This window comes from Haemaphysalis longicornis, unplaced genomic scaffold (genome assembly GCF_048455015.1).
Source record: "Haemaphysalis longicornis isolate Haplotype H1 unplaced genomic scaffold, Haemaphysalis longicornis Haplotype H1 scaffold_5, whole genome shotgun sequence".
Lineage (NCBI taxonomy): Eukaryota > Metazoa > Arthropoda > Arachnida > Ixodida > Ixodidae > Haemaphysalis > Haemaphysalis longicornis.
Genome location: NW_027526385.1, coordinates 147803835 through 147822599, shown reverse-complemented (window position 1 = coordinate 147822599; position 18765 = coordinate 147803835). Strand labels below are relative to the sequence as shown.

General features: G+C 45.8%; 1 protein-coding gene across 1 annotated transcript in view; it reads right to left on the bottom strand.

The window, feature by feature from the left end:
* Window positions 1-318: 318 nt before the first annotated feature.
* Window positions 319-18765, bottom strand: part of LOC144139439 (beta-hexosaminidase subunit beta-like) — a 65500-nt gene continuing 47053 nt past the window's right edge. The window contains exons 11-13 of the mRNA XM_077671769.1: window positions 17513-17603; window positions 12034-12138; window positions 319-497 (exon numbers count right to left, since the gene is read on the bottom strand). Coding sequence (XP_077527895.1) covers window positions 428-497; window positions 12034-12138; window positions 17513-17603 — 266 coding nt within the window. The 3' untranslated portion in view covers window positions 319-427. The remainder of the gene's footprint in view (window positions 498-12033; window positions 12139-17512; window positions 17604-18765) is intronic.

Genomic DNA, 18765 nt, shown 5'->3' with positions numbered 1-18765 from the left:
TCGATTTCACTGCCATTTAGCATACCTTCCATATTCATACCTTTCTGTTTTATCCTTAGTTCCGTAACCCCAGTGGAAGTAACAAGCCCAAGAAAAACTCTTTCAGGACGACCTCTCCTCCTATTCAATACACATTTACTCTCTCTCTCTGACCATTTTAAAGTGTAGTGAATACTTAATTGGGTTGCGACATATTATCCCGGTGTCATTTTCACCGAAAACTACTGAAACAAATATAAAAAATAAACACATTACGCGTCAGAAATTAAGCTATAAAATGTTTATTAAACGATCCTATTTTGAGAATGATGCTAACACGAACCGTTACGTAACCCCCGCCGGAGGAGGGTGTGTATTTAAATAGACTAACGAATCCGCCGTTTAAAAAATCTTCATCCAGTCTGGGCAAATTGTCCATCCCGAGCCATTATTCTTCGGTAGCGTTGTCACAATCGCAGAAACCTGGGCCACTTTGGGGTTCAACGGTTAGACCACGCCTGAAAGCACGAAAAATAATACAATATTACACACGACAACATCAAACGCAATTCGTTGGCGGAACAAGGATCACATATTGAAAATAAAGCCTTTCAACGTTCTAGCGTACTTCGCTGCAAACCGAAAACTCGTTGCTCGCTTAAGGTTCAGTATAAAATTTAATAGCCACAAAAAAAAATTACTGACGATTACTACGCTCCCTACTGCGAAATTTGGGCGCTGCGCGAGCAGCAGTGTTCCCTGTCACGCCACATATCCGCTGCGCTTCAGGATGTGATCACGTGATCAACGAACGCGGGCCGACGTGCGCTGCCCTGCCGTTATCTCGCAGCACGTTGCCGCTGCCGGCGAGCATTTTTTTGCAAATCCAGTTTGAACCTCTCGCGGAAAAGTCAGGGGTTCGGTTTAGCCACGAACGCAGGAGCAGCGTCCGTCTGGTAATAGTGTAAGGGGGACAGCGCTCCTTGGCGGACACGCATGGCAAAAATGTGAGTAGGAGGCACGGACACATACAGAGCCGTGACGACACGCTAGGAGGTGACGCCATAGCAGTGCATGCCGCCCTCCTCCTAACACATCACCTGACGCTCCTTCTGAGCTTTCTTTTTGCCTTGGGTGTCTCGTTCATGCGCTCGGATCGCTTTCGCCGCCGCCGTCGACAAACCCCAGTACCGGGCGCTAAAATGCTGCGGACTGAAAAATAACCATGTTTATTGTAACCTCTCGACTAGGGAATGGTCTTTCTCACATCAACGCCGCCTGTATAAACAGTGCCTAACGCGTGAGCGAAAAATGGCCAAACAGCCACTCTCCTGTTGCTCTCTCCTACCCTTCCCCGCTCCGTAGCCTTCCAGCGTGCTTTCGTGTCCGCCAGCCAGCGCCGCTTCTCGGAAACTATGCAAAATAGTGGAAAGTTTGTTTAGCGTTCCCGAGGCGGCGCTCCTACGCCTTCTTGTTTTTCACCATGCCTGTCTGTCTTGGTCTGTCACTGATAAAACTTCCTTTGTCACGAAGCAAAATCTCTTGCGCTGCAGCAGGCTGATGCCGACTTTGCGCGCTTATCTATTCGGATCACAGGCCCTAAAATTTTCTGAGTGGGGCATCCCACCTCTATCCTCTCCGCATTTAGGTATTGTTTTGACCCCGCTGTTCGCACTCCGCATCGGTACGCACTTCTAAAATTGAGGACTGTACTGTAGAAGCGCCCGGACAGCGTGGCGGGATCCCAGCTGCTTATCCTTTAGTTTCCTATAATTTTCTGAAGTTTACAAGCACGTGATATTATTGGAAAGTAATCGTAGAAGTGAGCGCCTGAACAAAAAACGCGCAAGCAAGTTTTTCTTCTCTAAATACTCTAGAAAAAAAATATCAGTAAAATAATGGCTGCCCCAGCAGAAAATATCGTTTTTCTGTTAGCTATATGTCTACCCGACAATCAGTATGTTCTTACACTATTTCAGTTCGCCTCCGTCTTTATCTTTCGAAAAATGCAGCAAGTATGAAGCGAGCGACACGTTGAACGAGATCCCCAGTGCGCCACAGAACTAGCGCCCCGTCACGGCTAAGATGTAAGCGAAACGGCCCTTGAAGCCCAACAGGCAAGCTGACAGACACACGTCGTAGAAGTGGGTGCAGCGTTCGCGACTCGCGAGCAGTGACGTAAGGCGAGATGTCCGCCGGAACGCGCCACGTAGCGGATCAGTGCCTGAACTAAGCGTCCCTACCCTTCCCATTGAAAAGCGCGCGACGCGTCAGGCAATGTTAATACAGGCGGCGTTGCTCACATATACAGGTAATGCACATCAATTTAGTTTATTTATTTTTTTATTTTTACATACTGCAGCCCAAGAGGGCTATCGCAGGAGTGGGTAGGTACAATGCATATGATGTAAACAAGGTAAGATGACAAACAGCGTTATACAAGAATATTCAAGTGCTCTCAAGTGTGCACACAAATTTATCATATGACAGAAAGCGGGTTGAGTCCGCGAGAGAATTCAATTTTTGTATTGTATATGGAAACATACTGCACTCGGAAATATTAGTGTGGGCAAAATACGGGATAACGTTGAGGGGGTGGCATCTACGCGCTGTGGACGGTTCGGTTCAGCGAGGATGAAGTAATGATTATTAGAAAGGCGGCAGTGCGAGTTGATAACACCATAAAGAAACTTCAGTGATTCGTTATTGCGACGCGCAGCTAGAGGTGTTAGCCCTAAGGAATGAAGTGCATTAGTTGGTGAAATTCTGAGTCAAAGCGACGACAGATAAAGTGAACGGATTTCTTTTGTACAGATTCATTTCATTTCATTTCATTTTCATTTATTTCCACCTTAAAGGCCCGAAGGCATTACATAAGGGGAGGGGGCGTACAAGGTATGATTTTCTGCTCAACCAGGAACACAAACAGCAGAAAAAAAAGAACAGAGTGGCACAAAAATGGTTGCAATAGACATAAAGGTAAAAAAGTTCCCCGCATTTCCCCGAGGGGAAGAATGTGAAAGTGCGAATGCGAGTTGAATTTGCGCGGTTCGGTAATGTTCGCGAAAGAGAGATCACACACACACACACAACTACAAAGAAAGAAAGATGCATTTATTCACAGACACCTATTTGTGTTGTCGTTGTACTTGATTGCTAGAGCGGATCTCAGCTTTGAAATTTCGTGTCAGTACTCCTTTAAGCGGGTGCATTAGCCCTTCTCTTGCCCGATTCCTGGCCAATCCCCCACGCGGGTATGTGCCATGTCAGCGGCCAGGCAGCGCGCGCCCATCTCCCCCCGTTGCCAAGGAAGACGAGGAGATTCCTGGCCAATCCCCCATGTGGGTATGTGTCATGTCAGCGGCCAGGCAGCGCGCGCCTATCTCCCCCCCGTTGCCAAGGAAGACGAGGAGCGCGCGCACCCGCAGCTGTTGCTATGTGGACGGACGGCGGTCGCCGGAATTCAGGGTCGCTTATAAAGTGCATTCGCACTTAAAAACGTGGCTCCAAAAAGTGATCTACGAGGGCATATGTTAGCTGCATCTACCCAGATTGTGACAAGTGACTGTTAAATTTATTTCGGAAGGTTTGGCCGTTGCCGCACGTGACAATGTTATTAGGCAGGTTGTTCCATAGGGTTATTCCATTGGTGAAAAATGAGTTGTTCATGGCTGCTGTGCGGCCGCTGAGTGGTGCTATAGGGTGACTGTGGTTAATGCGGGATGAAGTTCTGTGTTATGGTTGTAAGAGGGCGTGCCGTGATTGTGGGCGATAGAAAAAAGCGTGGATAAGGCAGAGCCGACAAACAATACGACGGGATTCAAGTGGCGGCAGGTTCAATGATTCTTTTAGTGCAGTGACGCTGATATCGTTAGAATACTGGCAGCAAATAAAACGGGCAGCGTGGTTTTGAATTCTTTCTAGATTGTTAGGGAGATATAGTTGCCAGGGGTGCCAAATTGAACAGGCATACTCGAGTTTCGGTCTCACAAAAGTTTGGTAAGCTAAGATTTTATTAACTGGCTAGGCTAATTTCAGGTTACGGTGCAAATATCCTAGGGTGCGCGAGGCTTCGGAACACATAGTTTGTATATGAGTTGCCCATGAAGGTGACGATGACATATGCAATCCAAGGTATTTATATGAAGATGTAGAGTTAATCGGAACTGAATTAATGCTGTAGGCGTAATGAGGTGTGCTGCGTTTGCGTGCGAATGACATTGCTTTACATTTTGTTAGGTTTAACGGCATGAGTGATTTGTTACACCAGGTTGCAATCGTTTGGAGATGTTTTTGAAGAGCAGCGCTGTCGTCTGGATTACGGATGGGGCAGTATAAAACGCAGTCATCTGCAAGAAGTCTTAACCTTAATGATATGTTAGTAGGCAAGTCATTAATGCCAATTAGAAACTGGAGAGGGGAGAGACAGGCGCCCTGGGGGACGCCCGACGTTATATCAGAGAGAGGAAAGTCGTAGTTATTTGCGCTAGTGTATTGCTTGCGGTTTTTAAGAAGTTTTTGATCCAAGAAATAATGTTGACAGGGATTCCAATATTATACAACTTAAGGATTAATTGGTTATGGGGGACACGGTCGAATGCTTTTGAAAAATATAAAAATATCGCATCTGTTTTAAAGGAGCCATGAAGAGAAAATGCAAGTTGGTTTTATTCGAAAGATTTCGTGTTTTATAGTGCCCCCAGCGCTTGTCCGGATACAAACGATGCTTTATTCACTGAGAAATCAAACACTTTAGGTTAAAATTTTGATTTTCCCGCTAAATTGTTTGTTTTCGGGGTCTGCAATGACATCACAGGAACCGACCGCTCTGCAGCCTAGAGTACCTTCATTCACGCATCCGCCGTACAGGGTAGAAACACGTTTACGCTGGCGCCGCCATTTTGGGTCGCTCACTCGCCGCCGAAGCAAGTCATTGTGTCAAAACCGCGCTAAAATTATCGCCGCAACGCGGTTTACTGAAGAAGTTTGAATAATATTGTCTGTTTCGCGTTGCTAGGTCTCGTGGGAAACGAAAAGAACAACGCGTTGAGCACGTTGGCCCAATTGCGGTGGCACGGGACCGTTCAAAGGCTGTCTCCACCCTGTACAGCGGTGTTGGTTTGTTCCCGCGTTTCTTTAGGTTACCCCAACCTAGATGGCGTCACCATGCCGTGGCAAGCATTTGGTTTGTTTTTGCCCGTATTTAAACCTGGCTTGTTTTTGTTCTGGGAGAAAATATTCGTTTCCTGAAACAGTGCTCGCTCGACAAATGTGGTCACGTAAGACACCGTTGCTTGCGTCAATCGGCCAGTGTCGTCTGAGACAACCCCAAGCCCCGTAGTGCTGTGCAGCTAAACCAAGCATGCTGTGCGCAGTACGAACAGCAGAACGCATCAGTACTTCTATGTTTACATGTCACATGCTTTCGTAACTTCCACTGTTTGTCCCATCATTCTTATTGCCTTGTAAAGAATGTGCCCTAAATTTAAGCGCAAATCGCTCGTTCGGCTAGTTTGTAAGCTCTACCTAATTTGCGTCTGCTTGTGCCGGCCTCCGCCAATCGCAGAGCTGGCTCGGATGACATCATAGGTTCTGTTGCGCGAAATGAGCTGGTGGGTCGCATGGCCATTCCCTTTTTTCCTAATTATGTAGCTTATTTGAGCGAAGATTACGTTAATAGTGGTGTCAGTATGATTCTAACGAGGCAGTCTTTTGAATGAACCAAACTTGTGTTTTCTCTTTATGGCTCCTTTAATGTTTTCGTTCATGAAGTTTTCTATATCGTGAGTGAATTCTGCCAGCTGCGTTTCGCACGGCAGAAGTTTCCGGAAGCCATGTTTATGACGATAGAAAAAAATTGATCTATTCCAGATGGGTCATTAAACTTGATGCAATGATGTGTTCGAGCAGTTTGGATGTGATACTGGTTATGGAGATAGGGCGGTAGTTTGCTGGCGAAGCGCGATTGCCTGATTTGAAGATTGGTATTATCTGAGCCTTCTTCGAGTCGTCAGGGACGTCTCCTGTTTGTAGTGATTGGGAAAAGATCAAGTGCAATATTAGGCTTGAGACTATGTGGAGTGGAGTGGCTATGAGTGGAGTGGCTGTGCAAATATGGATTAAGTTATGGTCACTAGTACCTGGAAGGATAATAACGGTTTTAATCTTCTCCGGGAACGAGGTTAGTAGAAGGTCAAGGGTATTGTTGCCCCTGGTAGGGCACATTATGGTCTGGTAAAGATCACAGTTGAGTACAGTGTTCAAAAATTTTTGTTCGTTAGATGAAGACCCGTTCGAAATTGAAAGTAACGGCCAGCTGATTAATGGATAATTGAAGTCTCCGAATAGGAATACGGGAGCCTTGGGATAATTATTTGTTACTGCAGTGAGGGATATACGGAGTAGGTCGCAGAAATCTGGCTGGCTATCGGGCGGTCTGTAGCAGACGCCAAAAACGAATGTCAGGGCTCCGGTAGATATGCATGTCCAGATTATTTCTATGTTGTTGTCAATCAAAACGAGTGAGGATGATAAGGTATTTCTAATGGCTATAAGCACACCACCGCCTCTCTTGTTGTGGCGGTCGTGGCTGAAAATTGTGAAATTCAAGACATCGGGGAACACCTCCGTATCTCTAATGCCTTCATGCCACCGCGTTTCTGTTAAAACGACTATGTCAGCACTGACATCAGTTATAAAAAAACTGTGAATTTCATGGCGCTTCGGTATTAGGCTTCGTACGTTAGTAAATGCGATGTTCATATCTACAAATGCTATGGGACAGGGACGCGTGTTACATAAGGTAGAATGCTTAGGAATCTGTCACGTGCTGCCAGCTGATGGGATATCTGATGGGTTAGTTTCCAACGTAGTGCTTAGCGAGTTACTAAATTCCTTGACGCTGTCAGTTTTTGGGTCGTAGAAATAAGATTTGTTACCGACGATTAGCTTGTCTCCTCAGCTTGAACGCGCACTTTTGTGGTCGAATGAATTTCAGCAACTTCGCACACGCAATGCGGGTGGCTGCAGCAAAGTCCTCTCTCACGGCGAAGGTTGTTTCTTTTAGATTAGTTCCACAGCGTAAGATATTTTCTTTAGTTTTGAAGTGAGCTAATTTTATTACATTAGGGCGTTTTTTGTCAGCTGAAAATTTTCCAATTCGATGAGCGCTCTCAATGGAATTTGGTTCAAGCGTAATTCCAAGATGGTCGGTGCAGAATTTTATGACGTTGTGCTCTGACTCATCCCATGTTTCCTTTGCAGAGTCTGCACTTCCCAGGAATAGAACGTAGTTACGGCGCAGCCGATTATTGGCGTCGGTATTAGCAGCTTTTAAAGTTTCAACTTCACGTTTGATATTAACTGCGTCATCAGTAGCGGCGTTCAGGGATGGTTCAGTTTGGGCTGATTCTAGAAGTGAGATTCGGTTTATTTGTGTTGAAAGAACTGTTTCGTGGTTAGTTTGCACTGCCTTGAGCTGGTTAATGTCGGCACAGATGGCTAGGGTGGTTTCATCGAGCTGCTTCATTCCGGCAGACATGGATTCTATCTGAGCTTTAGTTCAATCTTTAGTTCAATCTGGTTTATTTCGCATTGCTTATACGGGTTCCAAACTGGCGAAGGGTATTCGAGCATTGGGCGTAGTAGCGGCTTGTAAGCAATCAGCTTTGTTTCCCTGGTTTCTTCAGCGAGCGTGCGGCGTAGCTATATACCATTTTTTCAGTGCCTTATTTGTGTAGTACTGATATAGTTGGACCAAGACAAATTTTGCGTAAAAATAACTCAATGGTAATTGTATAAGTCTACAGTATCAAGCGAGCGTGCGTTAAATGTGCAACAGAAAACGGAGGGAGATGTGCTATTTGTAAACATCATTTTCACGGTTTTACGAACTTTAATTGCAAAAATGATCCTTGCAAAGCAAAGTGATCTTGAAACGAGGAAAACTTCGAATATAACACAGAATCGCCTGCGTAAAGCCGAATCTTTGATTTAATGTGAATAAGCAAGTCGTTAATGTAGAGCAGGAAAAGCAAAAGACCCAGCACTGGCCCCTGTGCAACCCCCCATGGAACCGGAACTATGAACGAGGATACTTCGTTAAATGGTACAGACTGTGTACATTGAGTAAAGAAGCTCGATATCCAACCAACCAGCTGCGGGTTTTTAAGAATCCCGTCTAATTTTAGCGATAATTTGGGATAAGATACCATGTCAAACGCTTTAGAAAAGTCGATGAATATGGCATCAACCTTCGTACCCTTATTTCAACTATGGCATATATTGTGGGAAAACTCGGTCATTGGGTTAGTGTGCTGAAACCACGCCTGAAACCGTGTTGCATGTTACACGGTCAAAAGACTAGAGTCAACAGTCTAGCATCAGTCAATTCCTACGGTTACCTGTGCGTCCACATTACTAACAACCTTTCATGTAACATACATGTAAAACACATAACGGCCAAAGCTAATCGCACTTTAGGTTACCTCTAAGCAAGTTTTATTTAGCTCCGTCGTTATTATAGTTACTGCTGTACCCCACGTTCGTACCTCCATAGTTAGAGTAGGCATCTCCAATATGGGATCCAGGCCATGCTACACTAACACACGCAGTCGAAGCCATACAAAACCGCTCAGCGCCTTTCATATCGACTATCATCGTACAGCTAGCGTAACTGTCATGAAAGCCACGTTACATCTTCCATGGCTTGCTACCCCCGAAAGCAGTCTCTAATTCTTCTCATCCACACGGTATTCTAAAACAATCGTTCTTTGCTTCGCTTTGTATCGAAACTGCATGATTTATATAATCTCGTCGCGATCATTCACAAAAGGTCAACGTGCCTCGCTGTAGCACATCAGCATACCAACAGTCCTTCTTTCCCCAAACAAGCAATGATTGAAATTTTCTACCAGCCACCCTAACAATCATAGCCGAAACGATACTATTCAAACATGCATTGTCAAACTTGTTTAGTACTTTTATGTTTCATCCATTTCTCTTTTTAGAGCAAAGCTTTCTACCTCTACCTGCCAATGGTTCTGTCGCGGCTTGCGGGACAATAAATTCCCAACTCGGCGGAGGCGGCGCTGGGTAGCAGGAGGGAGGCGGAGGGTTTTACTCACGGAGCACATTCTAGATGGCGCGGCGAATTTACCCAGAGTTCCCCGGGCGGAGATGATTACTGACCAGCGGACACGTTCGTGGTACGGCTTGGTCGTCCGCTTTAGCGACGGTTGTTTTGGGCCTCTTTTGGCGCAGCTTCGCGTTCATTGCGTGCTTCCTTCGCACGGCTTTATTAACTTGTTCGACTGCACCTCCTCGGTAGCATGGACCCGACGGAATTAAGTGGTCGTGCGGCAAAGGTACGTTAAGGATTAGTTTGAAGGGCGTGAAAACAAAATGTAGAGTCCCCATACAGACATCTGGCTGCTACAGAACGGCTACCTTTTACGCACTGCTTGCCACGAATCGGACTCCGTGTTTCTAAATTGGTGAATGCCACTTCGGTTGTGTTTTAAGAGGTATTACAAAAAGCGGCCGTGGATTAATTGGCGTATTCATGGGAGGTTGTGGCCATTACTAGTCATGTCAGTGATACCGCACAGTGTGCTAAGAATCTCAGAGTCCGGACAGGCCGCCTTTGATACTTGACCCTGGTGACGTTCAAAGCACGAACGATTTCTAGCTAAGAAAAATTAGTTGTACTAGAAGAAAAATTAAGTGGTATATTATAGGGTAAAACTAATTTCGAAGGACAGCGAAAGGCTTTATACAGCTCAGTAGCGGGCATATTCTACGCTGCGGAGGATGCCAAGAGAAGAAACAACCCAGGGTGGTGTTTTTAGTTCACAGAGAAATAGCTGGAAACGCGGAGGAGTTCCTCAGCGTCTGCGAGAGAGTCGCAGCTATCGTTACCAAGCTAAACAAGCCATACTGGTTAAAGACAGTACAGCCCCACGCACCAGCAATTAGCTATGATTTTGAAGCCATTGAAAGTTCTACAAGGACGCCGAATCAACATTGAACAAGTCAACAACAAAGTTAACGTTTGCGATGGGTGTCTTCAACTCAAAGGTCGGTAAGAAGCAAATGGGAGAAAGGTCAGTGGGAAACTTCGAAATAGGCAATCGCAACAGTCGAGGAGATACACTGGTGGGATTTGCAGATAGAAATAACCTGAGGTCGATGAACACACTATTCTAAACACAAAAGAGTAGGAAATGGACACGGAAAAGTCCAGATGGCACAACAAAAAAAATTGGGCCCATCTCCCCGCGAGGGGGACTCGAGTAAATGCGTCGCATAGGGGGTGGGTGTATTGCGTTACAATCCAACACAATCCACTTTAATCCAATCCAATCCAAATCCAAACCACTCCAAGCCAAGCCATGCCAAGCCAAGCCAAGCCAATCCAAGCCAATCCAATCGAATCCAATCCAATGCCCCTCGCGAGAGAGTGTTATAGCGCCGAAATCGCGCCACCACAAGTTTGAATGAGTCAAGGATATAAGGCGCGTTCGTAGCCTTTCATTCTGTGTCGGCTTTGTGGCGCAGTGGGTAGAGCACCATGTACATTGCGTTCCGCCCGCAGGGTCGAGGGATCGAAACCAGGCGCCGGATAGTATTTTTTTTTATATAATGTAGGGGGAGGGGTGCGGACTACGACTACGGACGTCAACGCGGGTGACATCGTGAGTTACTGAAATATTTAAAAAGAAGATTGATTTCACTTTAAGTGACAACTCAGGCATTGTGAAAGACCCAGAGGCGCTAAGTAAGGTTCGGAGCAGCGATCATATAGGATGGTTAGATTCAGGGTAAGGCTGAATCTAAAAAAAGAAAGAAGAAAACTCGTGAAAAGTAAGAAAGCCCGCATTGAATCATTTAGAACCGGTACGGAGGAGTTTAAAAAAACTCTTGAAAACAAATTCGCCCTTCTAAACGAGCAAAACAAGGTTAGTGTAGATAGGCAAAAAGCCTAGTATAGGAAGGTGGTTGCCAGAGCCAGTCTGACAGAGCCAGTCAGTTGACTGCCCATGACAGGTTGTACACCAGCGAGTAAACTAAAGGAGGTTAAAAAGAAGGTGCCCTTCACACCGTGTTTTAGAAGTGGCGCTGGCGACTGCTCTAGGCAAGGGCGTCGGGATAGTAGGGCCAAATATAAATAATCAGAAAGTGACGCAGAACACAGTCGCCCTGATACCCGAATCGGTAAGGCATCCGAGATGCAATCGTTAGGCGTGGGTTCGGTACCTACTCTGAATGCGTGTTTTCTTTTTTTCTGTCCCATATAAAACTGAAAATAATTACTTTCCATGTGCCTCTCTTGGTGCTATAGACTCGCCGCCCTCTATGGTCTGTGTACATCGGGACCATTGCAGCGTTAGATGGATTTGGAGAAGCTCAAGTGATTCGTGCGCAAACGGAGCTGTAGTCTCGCTGGGGTTTCAAGTTTTACTTTTATTACTCGTGTGCACAGTTATCTTAATCTACATAGTTGCAAAGAAATGTTCACTTTCGTTTATCATATCAACAACGCCTCTAGGTCGTTAATGTGTCCCCATGATTCGGAAATTCAATCACATTCGCGTTGCAAATCCTCGTGCGAAATGAACCGTAGTTTTGACGATTGGGTTCCCGATCAACACCGGACTTTGGGGAGAACTAACATCATCAAAACATACTACACCGGACTGCTTTTTTAAAGCCTTGCGTTTAAATTGACGTTGAGGTTTAAGGGGAAAGGGTTATTGCGGAAACACGAACATTTTGTGTATGACGTAATCAAAAGCGATGGGGAACTATAGAAATCAGAAGGGTTATTTCGTTTCCTCAATCTATATTGATCTTGCCAGTACCGCATTCCCTTGCGGTTTCTTCTACTGATAACACCGATGCGTTTTTAAGTGTGCATTTTATAATTCGGTCATTTTTTGCGAAGAGGAGAGCAGGAATAATTGCGTTGATTATTTCTCACATTCGTACTAAACTCTTTCTATGCCGCTGAGAGCTTGCATTACTGCTTGCGGTGTGTGAAATACGTGGGCTTACCTCAGCATTCTGCATCGTTGTTCTTCGAACCGGCCTTCAGCTTTCTTCGCATCATTTATCCACGCTGGACTCCATAGCCGCTCAGCCGCCGTGGATGCCCGAGGCCTGCATGGAGGTGAGTGAACCACTGTTTTCAGCCGACGTATAATCGCCCCTCTGACAGTTTTCTAGCGTTTACCATTATTGCAGAATATTGATTTAAGCCTCGTTATAGCCATGTGACAGCCTGCTCGTTATTCTTCCTCGACAATACAAGAAATTTCAGCTATAAAAATTTTGTTCTGGAAGCTTTCATGAGAAATGTTTTGCGATAATTCAAGTTTTTCGCTCATTTATTGTTCCACCAAATATTTTAGTAAAATTTATTGTAATTATTTGCGCCAAACGCCGTAATATTTCCGCCACTTTTGTGAGAAGGTGGCTTAAATTTTCAGCATGTCTTCCTGCTTGTTTTTGAAAGGAAAAGAAAACCCCGTATATGCGGGATTCTGTTTTCAAATTATTCGAATTTATCTCGTCCAATTTTATTACCAGCGTTCTCTGCAATCGTACTGTTCTGCGCCGCACAATACACTAATCTATTCATAAACGTTATTTAAGCACCCTCAGCAGAAGTCACGCGTTCAGAATGTGAAGGAAAATAAGAGGTATGCTACCACTGCGCCTATACTAAACTACTTTAAGGGGCCATAAATACGAAATATAACACTGTTCTATTCGAAAAAAAATACCATGCACCCCTCCGTCTAACGACAAAGATGGCTGAACGCGAAGCTTTCTCGTAATGGATTCTTTGGATGGCTAATTCCACACTGCGAGTATGTACTGCTCTGGAGGTGCGCAGCACTTTACTTGAATACCTACAGCCGCCCTAGGCATTTCACAGCGGATGCCTAACGTTTATTTTAGGGGTGTGTAGGGCGAATCGGTACCTGATGATTGGCGCTCAGTTACCAATTTTTTGAGTGGGTGCCGATTTGACGTGGTAACCCACAAGATGTGAAGTTAGGCCTAACGATTTAAATCTAAAAGCAGGGAGTTAAGCCTAACGTGCTGTGTCTCACAGCCTTACGGTAGGCAGAGCAACGGCATTCTTCTCGTGACAGATTCTTTCGTGGTCGCCCGAGTTTTCCAGACAGCTTCTATCATGTCGAAATGGAGCAATCACATAGACGGCGGCATCATAACGCGAGGGACACCGGTTTAATTCCGGCAACAGGAAGCGTGTTTCTCTGTCGCTTCACCCACAATCATTCAGCAGCACCGTCAGAGAAAGTTGGCTTTCCTGACGGAAGTACTGGCGTGCAACGGCACAGGCGAGGACACGAAAGCTTCGCTTTAAAAACTAGCATTTGATACCCCACTCAGCTCCGTTCGATCCAGGAAATCATTGTTCTCGTGACAACGCTGTCTTCTTAATGAAGCAAATTTGCATTTTGCCTCCATGGCCTTTATAATCGTGTAACAGCTTCCCACCCCAGACATAAGCCGCTGATGCCTCACCTGAAGGCCACCAGAGCCCTCGCTCGCGTCAAATACCGGCGCCTGCAGCGTATAGGGGTTATCGCCATCGTCGTTGCCAATATATTTGTCTGTTAGGAAAACCTAGCACTCGACGGTAAAAATATAACTACTACGCGATCATTAGTTGAGGATAATTATTACTCGCGCGTAAAATGGTTCAGGTTTGACACTCTAAACCTACTTAGGCAGAGTGAAAGCGCAGAGTAAGGATGCAGTGTTTTGTGACAGTTCCCCGTTGCTTGAAATACCGCAGCCTGCCGTCTACCTAGCTGCGTCTATTCAAGGACTAGATGAAGTTTTTTTTTCTTTCGCTGAAATGCACTCGCAGACAGCACAGCCGACGAGCCTATGATGGCACACTGAGGGACAAGCCGGCGGCGAAGCAGCCGTTAATCCCTCGCCTACTCAGGTGGTTCGCTTTCTTTGAGGCGCACGCAGACACGCCCTAGCTAGCTCGGAGTGAGCAAAGGAATAAGAAAGAAAGGCGAAGCTTGCCCACCCGAGCCTTAAGGTCACATTCGATGCAGTGAAGGAACATAAAGGATGTAGTTTGGGGGTGCTTTCGCTCCACACTTCCGAACTACCTCTCTAGCTGATTCCACCATCGCAGGCGACCGAACTATTGTGGTCTTCGCGTATATCTAGAGAAAAACAAAAAAAATTTTATCTCTGAACTCGTGCGCTCGTCTCCTGTCCGTGTTTCATCATCACCGTATGGGGTTCCTGAGAATATTTTGCAAAATATATTTGCTTCAGGCATGCTGCAGTTAACTTCAGTGCTGGCATCAAAGTACTAAATCAACCATTTTCCTAAAATATTCAGCATGCCTAATTCACAAAATCAAAGCAAATACGTTTGCTGGTAACTCCACTATAGCTTTCACCTAAGGTCTTCACAGTGTACAAAAAACAAAGTATGTTGCGAAATACCGTTATTCCCACATGCGTACGTTTGTAATTGTAAAAGGAGCAGCGTAGTGTGGTTATGCCAGCCTAAGAATTTCGGCCCCAAGAACTGGTTTTTATGTTACTTGTTTAATTAGTAGCTGTGCCCGCCGCGGTGGCTCAGTGGCTAAGGCGTTGCGCTGCTGAGCACGAGGTCGCAGGTTCGATTCCCGGCCGCGGCGGCCGCTTTTCTGATGGAGGCGAAAAGCAAAAACGCCCGTGTGTACGAGATTTCGGCGCAGGTTAAAAATCCCCAGGTGGTCAAAATTAATCCGGAGCCCTCCACTACGGCGCGCCTCATCGCCTGCGTTGCGTCGGCGCGTTAAACCCTACAATCAATCAATTAGTAGCTGTGAATAGGTATGAATATCACGCCGGGTGGTATCCTCGGTGTCGAGGCCTGCTAAGTGTCTCTTAAAAGGACATTTCATTTTTTCTTCTGTTAGGTGTATTGTTACAATCTCAATGATTATCGCAATTCTTCAGTGCCCATAACTCACCGCACCCACGCCTTCACATCTATAAAACAATCCGAAGGCTGTTAAAATCCAGGAGCCGACTGTTTTTCTTTACTTATCTCTACTTCTGTGCCGACACGTGCAGCGCCATATTATTAATGAGCAGTTCTGAGATATAGCCAATTAGCTGTTTTAGTGGCTGCGAATGCCTCGCTGATGGATTGATTGTCGTGTTTGATGCACCGACGCAACGCAGGCGATGAGGCGCGCCGTAGAGGAGCGCTCCGGATTAATTTTGACGACCCGGGGATCATTGACGCCCCAAAATCTCGTACAATCAGGCGTTGTTGCTTTTCGCCTCCATCAGAAAAGAGGCCGCCGCGGCCGGGAATCGAGCCCGCGACCTCGTGCTCACCAGCGCAACGCCTTAGCCACTGAGCCACCGCGGCGGGTGAATGTCTAGCCGGACCCTATATTTATCGCTATCATCGTCGTACGTCGTCGTCGTCATCATAATGATCATAATTGGCCTCTTCGTGTATACTGCAGAATGAATCCTCCCACAGCTCTTCCAGCCGCTTCTAATGCGAGTCTCTCAGTTTATTCTTTCGTCCTGAATTCTTAAAGTTCACCGTTGGCTTTTTTTTGGAATTTTACGGCTCCGTGATTTTTTTGACATTCATTGGTAACAACTCTGTTACACGGGTGGTGCATCGATTGTTTTTATCCCATCTTACATAAGCTGAACACCAACACTGTTTTGTCCAAACTTATACTATTAAACTTTCATCGCTAGTTTGCTTACTAATCTACTTACGCTACAGTTTTCTTGTCTCCAAGTGTTCAACCTAACAATTCTGTTTGATGGCTCCTTTGGCTAGCGAAAGTTTGCTTTCTCGACGCTTAGTGAGACCACAGTTCGGGTTTTATACGTCATGACTATAAGTGCACATTGGCCGTACACATGTCCCTACGGTCACAAAAACAGCTTACTGCTGAAACTATCGTAATACTTACGGTATGCAGCCCAGCACATAGTAATTCTGCGCGTAATTTAATTGTATTAACATAATGTAACTTACTGTGCATAAAACTGAACCTATGCACCGCGTGAATTGCTGTCTTGAAAGTATCGCAAATGTACGTAAAAACAAATATCACGAATTCGGTATCACACAATAACCGTACCTTTTCCTAAGCAGCAAGAATAACGAAACCTTCACTGGCTTCCAGCATGCTTCATCGATACTAAACTGCAGGTACAGCCTGCCAAAAAAATAAAAAATAAAATAAGAAATAAAGCCATTTCCACGCATGTGAAATCTGCCGCAACAGCGGAGCCACCTCGTGTAACGCCAGTGTTCGCTCACAACGCCACTCACCGCTGTAGACATATTTGAAGCTGGCCGTCAGGGGTCTGCTATCCTATCGGTGCTTATACAGGGAGTGGCGCTGGTATTCGGCGCTTATATAAGGTGTTGTGTTTAACGGTGACTATATAGGGGTGCTTATATTAGCTGAGGGATGGGAAACCAGCCACGTGGACTAGGGAACAGACCAGGGTGGCGGACATTCTAGTTCAAATTGAACGAATAAAATGGGCATGGGCGGATCACGTCATGCGTATGCGGGACAACAGGTGGACCGTCCGTTTAACAGAGTGGCTTCGAAAGACCGTAAACGCAGTAGAAGTCGGCCAACAACACGATGGATAGATGAGCAGCGAAACTTTTGGGTGGAAAGCATGAACTGACTACCATTCGATAGGCGTAGTTGGAGATCTTTGGGAGAGGTTTTCGTCCTGCATTGGACACGACCAGGCTCATGATGATGATGGGGGGGGGGGGGGCAGATCACGCACTGGATGGCCATCGACGCAGTGGCGCGATCTTTCGGCCCAGCTTAGTACCTCGTCTTTGCGTGACGAGCACTAATGTACTATTATGAGCAATATGAAAGGGAACACAAGAATGCGTGCCAAACAGCCTCGAAACAGACGCGGAGCGATACGCGGATGGCGCTGTGAAAATCAAAGGGGAAAGGAGGCCGCTCTTCCACTAGCTTTGGGCACTCCCACCACGCTGGGATTTCTGGAAAGCAGCAGCTTATGTCATTGCGCCGATAGTATGGTATCGTCCGACAGCCGATAAGAAGCACGGCGGGAATGGGAACAGTTGTTAGAACAGCGTCCCCCTTTCCACTTTGTTTCCCAAGGCGGCCGCTGCGTATCACGCATAGATGGGTCTGAGGGTGTTTTCTATGCGTTCCTATGTTCCCTTTGATATTGCTCATAATAGTACATTGCGAGGACCTCAACAGATCTGCTATTAATACTGGCAAGTTATAGCACAGAAAGCCGGTAGACGTTCCGGATAACGCCAACGCGAATGTTACGGTCTCCTTAATTCAGCTGCGGTCTGACTGCTTCTTTAGTGTCCATCGCAATGTAGGTACGCGTTAAATTATGCTTTTTCAGCTTGTCGCGCTAGGTATATCTTCCGCGGCACCACCTGTTGCAGGGTTGAAAAGAAGCGCTTGTGAAAGTAACTCACCATGTGCGGCTGATTAGGTTTGTAGCGTCCACGAACTCTGCCCATATGCATGCCTCACCTCCAAGTACTAGCGACTTCTGCTTGGCCGTACCTACGTTTTCGAAAAAAAAATATTTTTAATGTAGCGAATGTATGCTGAAGTCTGAGCACATGTCTCTATTTTAAATATTCACCCTGTGTAGGCACACTCTCTACGTAATAGACAAGCGGAAGTGGTGGAGGAAAAACACGAGGTCAAGCTTTTAGAATTTTCAAAAATTTCGCGTCTTTTTCATGCAATGAAAAACAGTGTAAGAGCTAGTAATTTTTGAACGTAAGATTTGTCTGCAAGAAATCGGGAATAGTAAGCAGTTAAAGGCTTAGAATCACAGTAATACTTTACAAGAATCAGTATTACGGGGAATTACCTACAATACAATTCTTGTGCAGCCTCAGGTATCTGTGGTCTGTGTAGCCTGTCAGGCTCGCGCATCGCGTCGCAGTCTAACATTGGCCTTAACTGTGACAAGCGACGCACACGCACACACACGCATGCGCGCACACACACAATGCTAATAAAAATAAATGCTAGCGCACATAATATAACAAAAATAAAGAAAAACAATAAATGAAGCAGCTAAAAGTTTAAAAGCTCGAAAAATGAGTACTAATGTCGGGAGGGCTTATCTAAAATAGCACTCTAATGTACTTAGTAAAAAAAAACAAAATAGGAATGAACACATTTCCCTCGAGTTCAAAGAAGACAGAGAAAAACAGCCCCGACAATAGCCGAGGTAAAAGCAGAAAATCATCATCATCGTCATCACCGGGAGAAGACGCAGTGAAACATCCCCCTAGCGAGGGGCACGATCAAATGCTGAGCATTTCCGGGGGCGCATGACGTTAAGTAGTTTGCGTTACGTTAATGTTGTTGCACTTGTGGCAACTGCTTACGAGAGAGCGCTTGTCAGCAGTAATTTGAATGAGTCAACGATATAAGGCGCGTTCGTAGCGTGCCAATATGTGTCGGCTTTGTGGCGCAGTGGGTAGAGCACCATGTACATTGCGTTCTGCCCGCAGGGTCGAGGGATCGAAACCGGACGCCTGATGGTATTTTCTTTATATAGTAGGGACAACGACGGTGCGGACTACGGACGTCAACGCGGGTGACATCGTGAGTTACTCAACTGTTCTGCATGTAAAAAAAAGCCCCAAATATTTCGAGCGGCCGGTCGGTCGGTCCGTCGGTCATTAGCTGTGGAAAATGTGCCTCC